At 33.6% G+C, this 19364-nt stretch overlaps 1 protein-coding gene across 3 annotated transcripts in view; it reads left to right on the top strand.

Moving 5' to 3' along the window:
- Wdpcp (WD repeat containing planar cell polarity effector) overlaps window positions 1–19364 on the top strand; it is a 249506-nt gene that overhangs the window by 119390 nt on the left and 110752 nt on the right. For 2 of the 3 annotated variants that reach the window (XM_010609751.2, XM_019205328.2), the window contains exons 11-12: window positions 7093–7281; window positions 10535–10658. In XM_010609751.2, the coding sequence (XP_010608053.1) occupies window positions 7093–7281; window positions 10535–10658 (313 nt within the window). The remainder of the gene's footprint in view (window positions 1–7092; window positions 7282–10534; window positions 10659–19364) is intronic. The other variant, XM_033764324.1, reaches the window with a different exon arrangement.

Here is a 19364-nt window from a genome sequence, read left to right as displayed (position 1 = left end):
TACTTTTTCATTTTCTTAAAAGAATTTTGCTTTGTTTATTGTTTTATGGTAGTGGGGATTTACCCAGGTATTTGTTATTTTTTACTTTGAGCAGGAGTCCTTTTTTTTTGTACCAGGGACCGAATTTGGGTCCTTGCGCTTGAGAAGGAACCATTGAACCAAATCCCCGGTCCTGTTAATTTTTACTTTAATCACTGTGCAGTCTTTTTTGTTTGTTTTGTTTTGTTTTTTGTACTCGGGATCGAACTCAGGACCTTACACTTACAAGGCAGGCACAGTGCCACTGAGCTAAATCTCCAGCCCCTATTTGTTACTTTGAAATAATGTCTTATAAGTCACTAAGTTGTTCAGGCTAAGCACAAGCTTGTGATCTTTCTTCCTTAGCCCCCAGAGTGCTGGAATTACAGCAGTGTGATACCACACATGGCAAAATTCAGAAGTTTTAAATATTTTTAGGTTTTAATTTTAATGAAATTATTCATAAATTTATTTTATAACTTGTGCTTTTCATGTCCTAAGAAAACTAATCCAGAGTCACTAAGATTTCTTCTGTGTTTTTCTTTAGAAGTTTTATGATTTTTGCTTTTATATTTATATCTATGGTCTATTTCAAGTTAGTCTTTTGCATATATTAGGTATAGTTTACATATATTAGGTATATTCTTTATTATAAATTTTCAGTTCAATACCAGTTGTTGGAAAAAATATCCTTTCTCCATTGAATTATTCTACATAATCATGACAACCCCCACCCTCCATTGTTATCACTGCCTACTAGGTCACACAACAAAGCTAGGAGGATGCGGGAAGCATGTGCCATTGTGATGCCACCTGCCAAGGCCTCATGCTGAATCTAGGGAGACCTGAAAAGTGTACACCCTGCTCCCAGTTGATAACACTGCTGACCAGAGCCTGGAGCACCTGGGAACTACATGCTTTACCCCAGTCTCCACCACCACCTGTGTGGTCCTGTAACAGTGCCAGGCGGACCTGGCAACAATTTGTCCCATATCCAGTGGCTGCCACTTGCTGGGCACTGTGCTGGTACCAAGAGGACCCAAGAAGAGCATGCCTTACCTCCAGTCCCTGAGTTCTCCACAGCACAGGGCAACAGAATTGACAAGCAACCAGATTGAAGAAGAGACCAATGTCCAGGAAGAGAGTTTCACATCAGGACTGAAGGCTTGGTGAGGGTGAGAGCTAAATAACGATATCCTGAGATTCCTCTAGGAAGCCTGTGCTCAAACCAGGAAGATCATGGGACCTGCAATCTCTTGTGGATGGCCAGGTTCAATGGGAGTAATTGTAGGAGGAAGCAGATATGAAGAAGTCATATAGTCTAGTGAAAATGTTTGAGTTCTGCCACATCTGACATCCAGCAGAAGTCAGTGATCTGAATTAGTATAGGTCAATATAAAGGTAGCCTAATGGTCTTCCCTAAAATCAGAGCACACTTTATTTTGGTAAAGAGCTGTTCATGATGGGTTCCTAGGGTTTGTCAATATCCAGTTAACTTTTGATGCCATTATTGTTTAATTTATCACCATAGATCAAGTAATACAGTGGTAGCCAACAGTTGGATTGCTGGGCATGGGATGTGGGGATCATAAACAACACTGTTGGTCATTTGTGAAGAATACATTAGACCGAAGAATTTTGAAACCCCAGCAGAAAAACAAATCCAGAAACATGAAAACAACACAGTGCCTCCATAAAATATGAACTCCCCCAAAATTGGCATGGTGCCATTGAGGGAGAGGAAATCTTAGGTACATAGTATATAGGTCGGAAAGGCTACCAGTACATGTAAAACAGTTCTATAAGGTGCTTGGAGAATTTAAAGATATTTTAGTTACCTTATGACCATAATAAAATAAATGATCAGTGAATCCAAAGAAGACACTAATAAACAGTGGAGCTAGTACTCTGGTCAATGATCAGTTAATGAGAGATACCTTAAAATCAGTAAGGCAACATGAAATTTGGATCCAAAAACTTCTAGATGACTCAAAGAAGACAAAGTAATGAGAATTAGCAAAAAATCAGAAGACAGCATAAAGGGCATAAAACCTATTTACACAAGTAATAGCTGAAAACTTTCCAAATGTAGAAAAGAAATTAACATAAAGATATGTGAATGTGAAGCATAAGAACTGTGAATAGCCATTATCGGGAATAAAAAAAAGAAACTCCATGCCACAATAATTAAAATAGTAGAAATACAACACAAGGATAGAATCCTAATGACTGCTAGAGAAAAGCAACAAACCACCTATAAAGAAAAAACTATTCGATTTATCACATATTTCTCAATATATAATTTAAAAGCATGGAGAGCATGGAATGAAATGTTTCAAGCTCTTCAAACAACTTCCAACCCAGACTGTAATATCCTGCAGTTATCTTTCAAAATTGAAATATAATAAAACCTAAAGAAATTCCTGACTACCAAACTAACAGTCAAAAAAATTATCAAGGTATAAGATCCCGATGATGAATTGAACTGTACTCTATACCTAAAATGTACCAATAAACTCAATAAGGAAAAACAAAATTCTCAAGGATATCCTAGAAGGAGACAATGAAGATGACCACTTCAAAAAGTCCAATTAAATGAATACATCAGGTAGGGACAGACATTAAGTAGAAGTGGGGGAAAAGCAATATAGCAACAGGAAATTAATTCAATGGCAGAAATAAGTCAATATCTACCATTTATAACTATCAGTGTAAATGGACTCAACTCACCAATGAAGACAGCAGAATGGATCAAGAAACAAAATTCAACAGTATAATTATGTAGGAAATACATTTAACACAAAAAAATTCATAATTGAAAAAACCAAAGAACTGAAGAGAATATTCCACATGATAGGAACCTGAAGAAAAGCAGGAATAGCTGTTGTATTTTCACACAAAGTGGATTTCAAACCAAAGCTGATCAAAAGAAGCACAGAAAGACATTATGTATTGATTAATGGAACTATTCAACAGGAAGAAACAATTACATATATGCATCAAACCACAGTGCACCCACTGTAAATCTGTGGACACAAAAGATCAGATAAATATGAAAACAAAATTACAGTACAAGAATCTCATTACCCCACTTTGACAAAAAGATCAGCTAAACAAAAAACCAACAGAAGTATCAGTGTTGAATCAAAGCTTTGAACAATAGATATATTTAATAGATATATACAGAGTGTTCTATCCAACAACAATAGAATACACTTTTTCAGTTGCACCTAGTAGTTTCTCCAAAATAGACCACATGCTAATAAAGCATGGCTAAGCAAAAACAAAAGAACCACAATATGCATATTATCAGATCACAGTGCAGTGAAACTAGAAATCAATAGCAAAAGAAATCACAAACTATGCAAACATGGAAATTAAACAGCACACTCTTGAATAATTCATCAGTGGGCCATAAGAGGAAATTAAGGAAGAAATAAGACAGTTTCTAGAATTAAATGATAATGCCAGTACCAAGACTATGGACACAATGAAAGCAATCCTATGAGGGAATTTTATAGCAGTGAATGCCCAAATTAGGAAAACAGAACAAGCCTAAATAACCTTGTGATACATCTGAAGGTTTTAGAAAAATGAGTGCTTCTAGAGCTTGTATGAGGAAGGAAAATAAAATGATCAGAGCAGAAATAGACTATAAAGAAAAGTACAAAGAATCACTATTTTTTTAAGAAAAACATAAATCCTTCGCAGTCTTACCCCAAAAAAGGAATGAAAAGATTATTGCAATTAGAAATGAAAAATATCAAATCACAATGGACACTGCTGAAATCCTGAAAATTATTAGCAGGTACTTCACAAGCCTATATGCCAAACTAGAGAACTCAGAAGGAGTAGAGATTTCTACATACATACGAATTTCTAAAATTAAACCAAGAACACTTAACCCTGAGCAATCCAATAACAGGCAATGAAACTGAAGCAGTAATTCAAAAAACAAAAAACTACCAACTAAGAAATGCCTGATACCTGATGGATTCACAGCTGAATTCTATAAGAACGTTAGGGACGATCTAACACTACTACTTCTCAAAGTTTTTAATGACATTGAGAGGAAAAGAGAAGTTCTAAATCATTATTGAACTCTAACATTATCTTGATCCCCCAAACAGACAAGGATCCAATAAGAATTATAGGCAAATTTCTCTAATTAACATAGATACTGAATTTTTCCAAGTGCTTTTTCTGCATTTGGTTATATATATTTTTCTTTTTATCTGGTCTTATTATGAATTATGTTCATTGATTTTCAGATGTTTAAATGCTTTTTCATTTGTGGCATAAATCTCATTCATTTTACACAGTCATGTATTTTGGACTTGGTAATATTTTATTAAAAGTTATATTTGTTTATGGGTGATATTCATCTGTATTTTTCTTTTTCTTGTTTTTGTTATGTTTGTTGTCAGTAATGCTAACCTTATGAAGTAAATTGGAAATTACTCCCTTCTCTTGTATTTTGAGTTGTGTACATTTTTATTATATGTGCTGCTGAAGTGAGCACTGAGTTGTGTACGTTTTTATATTATTTCTTCTAAGACTTTATAGAATTCACCAGTGAAAGAGGAAAGAGGGAAGGAAAATAAGTGAAGAGGATTTAAAAAGAATTATGATGTGTTATATATGTGTACCAACTCCCCAAGATGAATATAATCATTGTGTACTATAACATGTACTAATAATTTTTTTAAAAAATAGAACAGTCATGTCAGAAAAAAAATTCAGCAGTGAATGCTTTTGGACATATATAAGATGTGGGTGAGAGACAGTATGTGTGTATAAAGGTTTTTGTAAAAAGTCAAATTTTAGAGGATACAAGATCATTCAAGTTATCTGTACCTTCCTTTTATGGAAGGGGTGGTGGTTGTGGTGCTTAGGATTGAACATCAGGGCCTCTGAACCATAAATCCAACCTGTTCTTGAGTGAGCATTGATAGTTGGTGTTTTTCAAGAAATCTCTTTTATTTTAGTTATATTTACTTGTATAAAATTATTTACCGTTATTCACTTAATATATTATTCACTGAATTTCACTTGTCTATAGTTTTGTCATGATTACTCTTGATATTCATAATTATGTCATTTTTTATTAGTGTAGGCAAAGGTTTACTGTTTTTACTGAGTTTTTCAAAGAAACTTTTGAGTTCATTGCTTTTCTCTATTGTTTATTTTCTGTGTACTATATTATTTCCTTCTGTTCGCTTTGCGTCTAATTTTCTCTTTACTTTCAATGTGTTTAATGTGAAAAATAGGGTTATTGTTATTAGAAAATTTCTTCTAAGCTCATATATATGTATATATGTATATCATAGATTTTGATTTGTTTATGTTTAATTCAATTAAAAATACTTTAAGATATACCTTGTAAATTTTCTTTTGCCCATATGTTATAAACAGATTTAGGGATATCACATATCTTTCTATTACAGATATCTAATTTAATTCTCTTGTGCTCAGAGAATCTAACCTATTCCATATAATTTCAAAACTTTTAAATATATTGATGCTTGTTTTATTATTCAGAATATGCGCTATCTTGGCTGATCTGTATTATACAAGAAGAATGTATATTCTGCTGTTTAGTGAAGTGTTTTATAAATGTCAATTAAGTTAAATTCATTGATAGAGTTTTTCAAGTGTTTTCCAGTTTTTCCTGGTTTTCAGCTTATTATATTCTCTTAATTTATTAAATCTCCAGCTGTAACTGATTTTTTATCCTTTTCTGTCTTTTTCTATTTTATTTTAGAGCTGTGTTATTAGCTGACATTTAAGGGTTGTTATGTTTTTCTCTAAATTTGGGGCCCCTTAAGGCCTTGATTCTAGATCAGTTTATTTTTATTTCTTAGCACTTTAAAAATGTCTTGTGGGGGCTGGAGATTTAGTTCAATGGCACCGCACCCTCCTCACAAGTACAAGGTCCTAAGTTCAATCTCCAGTACCGCAAATAAATAAACAAATAAATAAATGTCTTTTTGTTGTTTTCTAGTGTGCATGATTTCAGATACTTTGCTTTTCTAGATCCTGTGTCTTTTCCCCTTATTTAAGGTTTACTCGTCATTGTTTTTTACCTATTTGATTTTATGATTTTGATTATATGATTATTTGATTATATGTTTTCTAACTATTTGATTATATGATAATTTATTTTCTCAATAGATCATTTACTTCTCTTGCTACTTTTATAAATGTAGCTTCGAGTATAGATAAAGTCAACAGATTTCAGGTATTTTCAGTTTCCTGCACAGTGCCTACATATTATCTACTGTGAAGAGGCTGCTCTGATTTATGAGGACTTAGTGACTGACTTGAGGCTCCTGAAAGGTTTTGAATAGTGACATTTGTTGATTCTACCAACATGAAGAAAACAGTAAAGTTTTATTGCTTTGGATAGGGCAATTCTTCAGATTGCCTGTCAAGTTGAGTCCTGTTAGGTGTAGCACAAAATTTTATTTCATGAGTTAAAGTTAGGATGAAGAATGTCATCATTTTTTAAATTGTAAAGCCTATAAACGGGTGAAATTATGAAACTAATAAAAGGAATTGCAGTACTATTTTATAGCTTACAAAGCTTACAAAGTAATTTTATATGTTTTTTCATTTAAATTTGTGCTATTTTTATAGACTTGCTCAAATCAGCTCAAAGTAAATGGTTGAAGAAAATGAGATTTTATAGCTAATCATTTTTAAATGCTGAAAAAACACAGAAATGGATTTAAAGTCCCTAGTTCTTATTGTCATTTAACATAGAGAAATTATTAGTTTCAAATGAGATAAACCTTTTAAGACTATAAAATAAACCCAGATCAGAATGCCTTCTCCTCCTGAATTTTTTAAATGCTCTTTGTCCTTTAAGATTTTCAATTTCTTTCATTGTAAAAGGAGAAAATATGTCCCTGTTATATGAAGATATTTTATAGCAAACATTGGTTGTGAAAGGGATCATTTCCACAGTTCTAATCCTTGTGCAAGAAATGATTACTATTTTTTCCATATGGGAAAGTTAATTTTGTATTTGTTATTCTACTTTGTTACTCACTTGGTTTTGTTTTGTTACAGGTGTCCTCAATCAAGGACAGCTTGGCCCAGTAGATATCATCTTCCAGTACATTCACTATGATGAGATTCATGAGGCTATAAACATCCTGAGCAGCATGAACTGGGACACTCTGGGCCAGCAGTGCTTTATCAGCATGACTGCCATTGTGAACTATCTTCTTAGGCACAGGCTTACTCCAGAAAGAGAAGGTTAGACTGGATCTCTTAAATGGGTTGTGTACATGTGAAATACATTTTTAAGTCAGTTAACTTTCTTAGATGTTTTAAAATTGTATTTTTGGAGACTTAAAGATGAAGCTCTATTAAAGCTAACAGGATCAGATATCAAATAATTATTCCCAAATAGTATTTATGGTCTAGGATTTGTCAACATAATAAGCAACTTTTCTGTATATGCTTGTATTGGGACTCACAATGCAGTCATTGTACAGTTTACTCTAAGCTCCTGTGGAATATGCTCATATTTCAAACTTTGATCAGAAATTTCACATACTCTTTGGGGTCTGGTAGACAAAGGGCACTAAACAAAGGCCTTTATTCCTCCCTCACATGAGACATCAATATTTTTTCTCACACCAGTCATCTGTCCAGATAATAGTCCTTAGCACTCAGTCTTTTTATGTGTCAGAATTGTAGTCCAGGCTGATCCTTCTTGTTCCCATTCTTCTAACTTGTGCTTTTGACACCCTTCTCCTAGCTCCCTGCTTGGATTTCCCCACCTTTAGTCAGTAAGTAATTGTGCCTATAGGAGACCCAGATGTTTATTGTCAAAAGAGAGATAAGACGCTAAAAAAAAAAAAGAAAACTTTTTAGCTTTTCAGTTATCTAATATACATTTTCAAGGGTTATTCATTTATATAATGTAAAATGTACCAGAGCATTCTGCCATTTGTGTCTTTATTTCTTGTCTTTGTTGTATTGAAAGTGGAATATCATGGCCAATGAGAAACTGTCCCTAGGTAATTTGTAAGAGAGAAAGATATAGATCAAAAGGTCTTTACTGAAGAGTATTTTCTTTGAATTTTTAATAGATTTTTCTTACTCCATGTCTATTACATTTAATAAACAAGTTGCTTGAATTGAATTCTATAAGTAACTTTTTTTTATTCGTAGGTATGTATATATTTATTATAATAGAGTCTGAACCCTCAGAACATGGAGCTGCATCCCCAATCCTATTTTATTTTATTTTTTATTTGTTTTGTTTTGTTTTGTTTGTAGTATGAGGATTAAACCCAGGGCCTGCACATTGAGCTATATCTCTAGCCCCTTTTAAATTCTGAGACAGAGTCTTGCTAAGTCACCAAGTTGTCTAGGCTGGAATTGAACTTTTGAGCCTTAAGGCTCATTCTCCTGAGTAAGTGGGATTATAGATGTGCACCAGTACCCAGGCTTTTGTAATTTTAGAGAATAATTAGAACATGCTCCTTTAGGAAATCTGTATCATGGATCTTGGCTCCACTCATAGAAGTACCACAATTAGTATTTATTTAATATCAACAGCACGGATTATTAGTCCAGATGCACCTCTGGAGACCACTGTATTTCCACACTAAGAAAATGTCCAGGACAATGTTTCACACATAGTAGGTACTCATTGGATATTAAGTAAAAAGAAAAAGAATAACTCAAAGATTTGAGAGTACAGGGTATTATTATAACATTTCTGCCTGCAGAGTTATCTCAAGTAATCATTTCTTAATATTGATATACTCTCAAGATTTGGTACATACAAAAAAAAAAAAAAACAGACCCTAAGGAAGACCTATAGTAATATACATAATCTGTATAAGATATCCTAAATTTACAGTAAAAGAAATATGGAAAAGATAAAATATTGACTCCAGGACATTGAGAAATTACTAGCACTGTAGTGCATTTATGTTTTAAGAGTATTGTTTTGTAAAAAAGATTATTAGGGTATACATGAATGGGCATTGTCGGATCTTTGTCCCCATAAAGGATGTTTTCAAGCAACCATGTTGGAGATGTGGAGAAATAAAAAGCTTTCATAATATTAGAGTATTAAAATGCTTGTATGATGCTGGGTTATCAGACTGTGTACAATTTAAGTAGATATGAACATTTCTCCCAAGTGACTGCAGAACATTTCTAAAACATTCAGAATTCTCTGTTGAGATTTATTCTATCTGAATCTAACAAATTTGACATGGTAATTTGTTTTCTTTCATTAGTGGAACCTAGTGAGCTCTTTTATTTGTAGCCTTGTTGTGGTTATCTTTTGAGATCTTCATTTCTGCCTTAAACATCAAGCTGAGCTATCTAATGAATCTATAACTGGGCCAGGAGTTCTGAGAATTCCACATAGATTTGAACATTTCAGATCTACGAAACATGCTGTCAAGAAAACAAGCAATGGCAAGAGAATCTGGCTTGTTTTCACAATAGCATTGCTGTATTCAATTTTAATCTAAATTGACTGCTGCTTTGAAAGAAAATACCTCTAAATTTCATGTTACTTTACTGTCTAGATTTGAGATTTTAAAAAAGAGAAAAGAAATTACTAACAGCTTAGCCAAGTCCATAGCAATTACTTGATGGGGTGTTTAATACTTCTAAACCCAAGTATGCCAAAAACGAAAGAGTTTTGCTAAAGAACAAATTGTTTTATTCAATCTAGTGCTACTAGCATAAAAATCAAAGGAGTCTAACTGTGAACTGAAGTGTTCTCATAAATACTCAATACTCTCGCCATTGTGGTAATTACTCAGCTTTAGGTATTTCTGTGAGAAAGCACAGCCCCACAGGCATGTCTTGATAAAATTGTGAAGTAGACAAACTGTGCCCATACCATTAATCTCTTAGTACCCTTGTTTATCAAATCCCATTTTCCAATCCTCCTTTTTTTCTACCATGGTGTTAGTTTTCACATGTGGACAAAACCAAGAATCTTGTTTTTTAGGGCAGGATTTAGAAATCACATAGGGACGTCTGTTCTTCTAAAATTGTATGGGATCTATTGTAATGTGGCTTTTTCTATTTGTATTAGTTTTAAAGACAGTTTTACTGATTTTTACAGCTGATTTCAATTCCCCATGCAAAACGGTTTTCTCCTTTCAGCTAAACAGAGTAAACATTGAGCACACTGAGAGTTGATTTTTACTGGAACTACTAATTAAAACTGTGTTAGTTTTGATGAGTCACTGTTTTAATTACCCATTTGTGGTGAGAGGTTAGCTCATTATGGATTTTTTCAGTTTTGACAGCTTTTTGTTGCTCAGAGTCATTGTCAGCTTTGCTTTAAGTGAAAGTTTATACACAGGTTTGTTTTTGTACTAGCTGTCATACTTTAATTTCATCTTTCCTGCAACAAGCTCACATTTCATCCAAGTTTGCAAAACCTGACTGACTGCAAACATGAGTATTCTATTATTATTAAAGGAGTTTCACTTGTTTTAATGCTGCCCTTTGAATTCCATAGCACAGCTTGAGGCAAGCCTTGGAACCTTCTATGCTCCATCAAGACCACTTCTGGATACAACTATTTTGGAATATAGAGACCAAATCAGCAAATATGCAAGAAGATTCTTCCACCACTTGCTCAGGTGATTCATATCTTTACATCAATGTCAGACTAATTTCCCTATTTTAGGAGCCATTTTTAATGAGCATATTTCATAATAGGGCTGTTTTCAGTATGTAGTACATCTCTTAAAATAAAAATTTTCTCTTAATATTCTTTAATTTGTTTTCCTTTTAAGGAAATATTTCAGTATTGCTTAGGCCTTTTATGTCATCCGTATTCTTATGCAGCTTTCCCCTTTAATGTGAAAGCAAAATTTACCAGCTCTGTAAAGTCATTATAAAATTGTTAACTGAGTTTTATTCCTATCACCAGAGTAACGTTTTCATTTAAATTGAAGTTAAATATATGAGTGTGCTGTAAGGCTCTGAGACAATCAGGGACATGTTTTACTTTCAGAATTACTGTAGGTAGATTATCTTCTCATAAATGTGGCAATTCATAGCTTTATTATACTTCACTTTTTCTGCTTTTTTTCTTTGTATTGAGTTTATCGGTACATTCTAGGTATATAGTACAGTTACATTCATTACTAGGATCTTGTACATCTACATGACAGGTCTTGGTTCTCATTTTTTCCCCTTGTCCCTGCCCTCCCTTCACTCCCTCCTACCCTCCCCATTTACAAACACTTTATTTCCATTTTTTCATTTTCTCATATTTTTTTCTTTTCCCCTATTCCCTCTTCTCTGCCCTTCCCACTATCCCCACACTTCCTGTTTCACATTGTTAATTACCTCATTAGGATCTTGTGTACTACTATAGTTTTTCACACCAGAGAAACTATTCGACATTTACACATGTGTGACTTATTTATTTCACTTAGGAGTATATCCTCAAAATGCATCCATTTTCCTATGAACAACTCTAATTTATCATTCTTTATGGCTGAGTAGTATTCCATTTTATAGAAAAACCACATCTTCTTTATCCATTTTCCAACTGATGGGAAAATGGGCTGTTTCCATGTTTTAGCTATTACAAACTGTGCTGCTATAAACATAGGTGTGCATATATCACTGTGATATGATTCTTTTAATTTTTTTGGAAAGATACCCAGCAGAGCTATGGCTGGGTCAAATGGAACCTCTAGTCCCAGCTCTTTGAGGTATCGCCATAATTTTATTATATATATATATATATATATATATGTATATATATATGTATATATGGCATATATATGCCATATATTAATGTCACATTCATTTGAATTAAGGGCTTGCTATTTTGTTTTCCCTCTGTCTGTCTGGAGAAAATTAATGAGTTAACCTCTTGCCTGAAGAACCCAAAAAAAAAGTAACACGAATGAAACAGAAGTTTTGCAAGCTTACTCTTGGTGGCTTTATAGGCTTTAGGTAGTTGTTTGGTTTTTGCCTAAACATACTATTTTACAACCATCTTGTTGACCCTAGACTACTTATATCTAACATGAAATTTTTTGTTTGTTGGTTTTCCTCAAATGCAGTTTTCTAATTATTTTTAGACTTACTTTGATAAAGTAGCTCTTACTACTATCATTATTACTAGATTTTAGATATTCTGTGTGGTTGTATATAGAATTGAATGTTTCCCCTTGGGTACCCTTGGGGTACACTAGCTTTTTCATGTTTCCCTTTTTGAATGCTTTAATACTATTTTAGTTATAATGAGTTTTAGTTATAATGTTACTTTTCTTTTGAAAAGTAGCCTGCACATAGCATTATGAAAAAGAAGTTTAGAAGAAATTAAATGAGATAGCTTAAATTGGAACCATTCGTTTCTGCTCCCAAGAAGTGGTGGGACCAGGGATTTAGCCTACTGGCACTGAGCCTATCTCGAAAGTGCAAGGTCCTGAGTTTGATCCCCAGTATCAAAAAAAAAGTTATCCTGCTTAGAGGGAAAAAAAAGACAAATGCCTTTTGTATTTATGAAATGTTACAATTGCATTATTCTCTGTGCTTTGGCTTATCATTGTTGAATAGTCTTTTTTAGAGGGGCTGGGGATTTGGCTCAGTAGTTCTGCCATCTGCTTGGCAAGGGCCCGAGTTCAATCCCCCGCACCAAAAAAAAAAAAAAAAAAAAAAAAAAAAAAAAAAAAAAAAAAAAAAAAAAAAAAAAAAAAAAAGGACAAAAAACAGAGAGAACCCTGATTTTTTTAAAAAATAGTCTTTTTAAAAAAGTTTTTAAATAATAGAAGAAATCTTAAAAAGTAAAGACCATCATAGGAAGCTTTAAGATGTATAGGAGTCCCATGAATATTGAATATATACCTAAAATTACTCACATAGAACTCAGTTTGCCTGAGTTCAGATTGAGTTATTTTAATAAAGAACAGTAAAATATTACATGGATTTTAATTTTGACCAGCATATAAAGGGTTATTATCATAGTAAGGATTTGTGATAGTAGACAATTGTATTGTGTAGATTCTTAAAAATAAATGTTTTCTGTACAATTTTGATTTTGCCTTCACAGTAGACAAGAATATCTTTTTCTGTATATATTTTTTGTCTTTAGCCTCTAAAAATATAAATCATGGCTCCTAACATTAAAAATAAAAAGTGATAAGCACATAGTAAATGAAGTATTTCTTTTAATAAAATCTTTTGTTTTGGTACTGGGTATTGAGCCAAAAACTTTTTCACTGATCTGTATCCCCAGCCCTTTTTTATTTTTTATTTTGTGATAGAGTCTTGCTAAATTGCCCAGACTGGGCTCAAACTTGTGAACCTCCTGTCTCAAACTCCCAGAATGCTGGGATTACAGACCTGTGCCACCAAACTCAGCTATTATAATAAAATTTTAAAAGATGGTATAATCTTATTCATAAAATTATTAAGCTGAAAGGTTAGAAGGCAAGTACAATTTTGCCTAAAATAGAAGGTAATTTTCATCTTCCTACCTTTATGAAATAGAATATTCTAGAAATATTCGACAGGGAAATATTGGCAAGTAAAACCTCATCATCGTAAACACATAGAAACTATTGTAGGAATGTAAATATTGTTGAAATGAAAGGCGAATGTTTCAAATGATTGTGCCACATATGAAGTTTATTTTACTAACAGAGGCATGTCACAAAGCATTCATATTTAATTTAATTTCTTTTCTCCCCTCTTAACTTTAAGACTGTTGTTTTCTGATCCAGTAGTTTTACATGATTATAACATAGTTACTTTTTAAATTCTTAAAATACAGTAAACAAAATCTTGAGAAATGGAGCTTTATTCTTAGAAATAGAAATATCATTTTTATGAAATGTTTATAGAGAAATGCACTGATGTCTACATTTCCCAATGTGACACAAAAAATGAACTAATGCAGGTATTGAGGGATAGATAAATGGATTGATTTATGATAAAACAATATTATAAAATAATGATAGAACTCAAAGGTACACAAACATGGTCAACTTTATGTTTAAAAATTTTTATAAAATGTTTAGAGAATGTCTATTATATCAGAGTCTACATTTACACTAAGAATTCAGAAAAAAGAGTAGTGTTTTTAATTGAAATATACATCATTGGCCAAAAACATCCTTTGTAATTAAAAAATTCTTAACCAATTTGATTTCTAGATGCTTTTCACTAATGGAATATACATAGTAAAAAGAATATATAAAATCATATAGAATGTGAATGCTAAATAAGTCCACTAAGATCATTTAAACAACAGCATAGAATAATTTGCAGAGAAATACTTCCTTGTCAGGTCATCTAAAAGTGGTGGAAATATATATTAAATATTTGTTGAAAGCATGGTTGAGCAGGCAGGAAACTAAAGGAAACATTCAGAAGTTGAAATGACAGGATGCTGGATTCCATAAGAGTAAGCTAACTGAAACTTCCTCCTGAGGGCATCTTCTGGCACCTGGCAGTGAGGTGCTTGTACAAAGGCAGTGCACTCAGAGGACAAGAGACAGAGTTGAGGGTTCAAGCAGAGTAGGAGACTGGATCAGAGACTCTACTTAATCCTGGACCCTTGAAGGGCAGCATCTTTTCTGAAGGGACTAAGAGGAAGTAATGTACGAGATGCAAGAAGGAATGATGGGCAAAAAAAATAATGATAAGCTGGTGGAAACCTAAACAAAATTGATCACGTAGAGCATATGCACTAATATCCTGGTCAGAAAAGGAGTGAAAAGTTACCATATTCTAATTTCTTTATACTTTTCAAGAGGAAGATAAATATATTTTTTAATTTGAGATTTTAAGTAAAATGTATGTGGTTGAATTTCTGGGGTGATCACTAAAAGAAAAGAAAGAGTACAGATTTGAAAGAAGTACAAGGAAAACGTTGGATGAGGAAAAAGAACCAAAAAGATGGCAAGAATTAAGGTTAAATGCAACATGCAACAAAGAGTAGTAAACACACACGGTAGTAAAAGTGAATCCAGTAATCTTTCTTAATGAGTGGGCTATATATTTCATTTGCAGACATTGTCGAAACATTTTCCAAGGTTTTTCAAGATACATAAAACATAGAAAGTTTAAGAGTCACAGAATGGAAAAAAATTATACCAAATGAATATTCAAGAAAGCTAATGTCTTCAAAGAAAAATCACTAAAGATTACTAGAGATCAGCATTGCCAGAAAAAACAATTCACCACTAAAATATTATAGTTTAAATGTGCATAGCATAGCTTCAATACACATAAAACAAAAATTGACAGATCCACTGTCATGGTTAGAAATTTTTTTCACCTCTCTCACTTTCAACCTTTATCAATTGTGTGGTAATTGATTGAGCAAACAAATTTTTGGTAAGGATTTCAAAAATTTAAGCAACATAGTTAAAAGTTGGGTGTGGTGGTAAATGCTTGCAATGCTACTCAAGAGACTGAGGCAGGAGGTTTATTTGAGGCTAGGATATCCAGGCCAACCTTGGCAACAGAGAGCTTAGCTTGTCTCTTAAACAATTTCAAGGAAAACTTAATGAACATATGTAGAGGACTATATCCAAGAACTAGAAATTATACTTTCTTTCATGAATAAACATTTATATAAATTGATCATATTCTAGGCCAATGGGTCAGTTTTATTTAGTCATCAAGTAATTAATGACTTCCATATGCCAGTCTACATGCTAAGAATGTAGCAATGAACAAAACATTTTAAAAACCATTAATGTTACAGGGTATATGTTATAGTGAAAAAAATAATATGTAAATAAGTAGGTAAAACTTATTTTGTGTCAGGTAATGCTTTTATTAGTACATGGCTGTGATACATAATAACTGCAGTCATCATGGGGATGAATTACATTTCAACATTGGTACGCATATATATTGAATCTTGATCATTTTTATTCCCTATTTGCCACCTCCTGCCTTCCCTCCTCACTCCACATCTACATGGAACCTATCTAGATTTATTCTTTTGCAAGTGGATAACCATTTTCATAGCACCATTTATGATGGAGGCTTGAACTCACTATGTTATATGTTCCATCATGTTATTGATTCCTTTGTCAAAAATCAAATGGCTGAAGGTGGTCGAGGTTATTTCTGCATCCTGTATTTCAGTTGTGGCAAAGCCATGGTATGTATGCCTCAGCTGGCTCTTTGTCATCATTGAAAGAACTAAAAGATTCATCTTCACTGCTGTATTCTGTTCCATTGGTCAGCATACCTGTTTTATTCAAGTAACCTGCCAGTTTTATTACGATAACTTTATAGTATAATTTGAAGTCCGGGATTATACTGTTTCCTGTTTTGATCGGAATTGCATTGGTCCTTCTGGGTATCATCTGGTTCCATATAAACTTTAGAATTGTTTTTTTTTTTTAATTGAGTTTATTGGTACATTTTAGGTATACAGTACAGTTACATTCATTATTGGGATCTTGAAGCTCTATACGACAGGTCTTGGTTCTCATTTTTTCCCCTTTCCCTGCCCTCCCTTCATCCCCTCCTCCCATCCCCATTTACAAACACTTTATTTCCATCTTTTCATTTTCTCACATTTTTTCTTTTCCCATGGTATTTAGATTGGAATTGCATTATATATATATATACACAAACACACACACACACACACACACACACACATATAATTTTTTGTAATATGGCCTTTTGACAATATTGGTTCTGTCAAAAAGAATGGAGGAAGGCTGGGCCTAGTGGCACAGGCCTCTAATCTCAAAACTCGGGAGGCTGAAGCAGGATTGCCATGAGTTCCAGGCCAGCCTGGGCTGCATAGAGAGTTCAAGGCCAGCCTGAACTGCACAGCAAGATCCTGTCTCAAAAAAAAACCCAAACCCAAACACACGCACGCGCGCACACACACACACACACACACACACACACACACATACAAAACAAAACAAAATTTGGGCCGGGGATTTAGCTCAGCAGTTCGGTGGCCTGCCTCGAAAGCACAAGGACCCAAGTTCAATCCCCGGTACCAAAAAAAAAAAAAACCAAACAAACAATTGAGCAACAATAACAATACAAAGAGAGAACTAGAGATGTCTTTCCATTTTTTGCTGTTCTTTTCAGTCTTTTATTTCACAACAATACCATATCATTTTCTTTTTTTAATTAATTTTATTGGTACATTTAAGTTATACAATGTAGTGACATTCATCATTGGAAATTTGCACCTTTACATAATCCATCTTGGTTCTTATTTTTTCCCCGTTCTTCTGCCCTCCCTTCAATCCCTTCACCACTCCCTATGTACAAAGACTTTGTTTCCATTTTTTCTTTTTCTCATGCTAATTTCATTTCCATCTGTTTCTCCCTACCCCGCCCATTCCCCTTCTGCTTTGCACCTTTTCTTCCTATTTCAAATTATCTATTGTACTTTTTAATCCTTATTTACACTTTCAGTTTCTCACACTAGAGAAATTATTTGGTATTAACTCATGTGTCCTAATTATTCACTTAAGAGAATCGCCTCAATGTGCATCCATTTAGCTATAAATGGCTCTAGTTTCTCATTCTTTTGGCTGAGTAGTATTCCATTTTATAGTAAAACCACATTTTCTTTATCTAGTCTCCAGTTGATGGGCAAAATTGTGCTGCTATGAACATGGATGCACATATAGTACTGTGATATGATTCTTTTAATTCTTTGGGAAAGATACCAAGCAGGGGAATAGCTGGGTCTAATGGGACCTCTAATCCTAGTTCTTTGAGGTATCTTCATACTGATTTCCGCAATGATCGCACCAATCTATACTCACACCAGCAGTGGAGCAGGGTTCCCCTTTCTCCACAGCCCCACCAGCATTTGTCATTGGCTGATTTCATGATAGCAGCCATTCTTTCAGGGGTGAGGTGGAATCTCAGCATTGTTTTCATTTGCATGTCTGGAATAACTAGTGATGTTGAACATTTTTTCATATGTTTATTTGCTATTTCTAATTCTTTATCTGAGAAATGTCTGTTCATTTCAGATGCTCATTTTTGGATTGGGTCTTTAAATTTGGGAGGTCTGATTTTTAAAATTTCTTTATATATTCTAGATAGTAGACCTTTGTCTGAGGAAAAGCAGGTGAAAATTTTTTTCCACATTGTGGGTTGTCTCTTTACCCTATTGGTTGTTTCTCTTGCTGTGCAGAAGCTTTTCAATGAGAAGAAGAGACCCCACTTGTTGATTCTTTGTACTAGTTCATAGGCAACTGAGGTTTTGTTCATAAAATCATTTCCTATACCAATGTCTTCAAGAGTTCTACCTAACCTCTTTCCAGCCAGTTTAGTGTTTCTGTTTTAATATTTAGATTTTTAATCTATTTCGATTTTGGTTTAGTACATGGTGAGAGGTATAAGGTCTAGTTTTAAGTTTTGACAAGTTGAGAGCCAGTTTTTCTAGCATCACTTATTAAAGAGGCTATCTTTCCTTCAGTGAGGGTGTTTGTCTCCTTTGTTGAAGGTGAGGTGGCTGAGTATGTTTGGAGTTGTTTCTGCATCTTCTAATCTGTTCACTGGTCCTCAGGTCTGTTTCTTTGCCAGTTCCATGTTGTTTTTATCACAGTAGCTTTGTAGTATAGTTTCGGGGCGGGGATTGTGATACCCTTACCTTTTCTTTATTGCCTAGAATTGCTTTTATTATTCTAGGTCTCTTGTTCCAAATGAATTTTTGGTTTGTTTTGTCAAGGTCTGTGAAGTCTGCTAGGATTTCAACTGAGATTGCATTGACTCTATATAGCAGTTTTGGAAGTATGGCCATTTTTACTATGTTGATTCTTCCTACCCAGGAGCAAGGGATGTCTTTCCATTTTTTTTTTCCAGCTTTAATTGAGTTTATTGGTACATTTTAGGGATACAGTACAGTTACATTCATTGTTGGGATCTTGTACCTCTACATGACAAGTCTTGGTTCTCATTTTTGCCCCTTGTCCCTGCCCTCCCTTCACCCCCTCCTCCCTTCCCCATCTACAACCACTTTATTTCCATAATGAAAATAATAATAATAATGTCTTTCCATTTTCTGATATCCTATTCAATCTCTTTTTGAGTGTTGTAGTTTTCAAAGTATAGACCTTTTATTTCTTTTGTTTAGTGTATTCCTAGGTATTTTAATTTTTTTGGATGCTATTGTGAAAGGGATTGTTTGTCCCACTTCTCTCTGAGTCTCTTTTGTATACAGGAAAGCTATTGATTTTTGTGTATTGACCCTGTTTGTATCCAACTTTCCTGAATTTCGTTATTAAGCCTAGAAGACTTTTGGTAGAGTTCTTGGGTCTTCTATATAGAGTATCATGTCATATGCAAATGACTTCTTCATTTCCTATCTTTAT

The sequence above is a fragment of the Fukomys damarensis genome, unplaced genomic scaffold (genome assembly GCF_012274545.1).
Source record: "Fukomys damarensis isolate Sample0158 unplaced genomic scaffold, DMR_v1.0_HiC HiC_scaffold_2, whole genome shotgun sequence".
Classification (NCBI taxonomy): Eukaryota; Metazoa; Chordata; class Mammalia; order Rodentia; family Bathyergidae; genus Fukomys; species Fukomys damarensis.
Note: the sequence above shows the minus strand (reverse complement) of the source record. Positions and strands in the feature narration are given on the sequence as shown.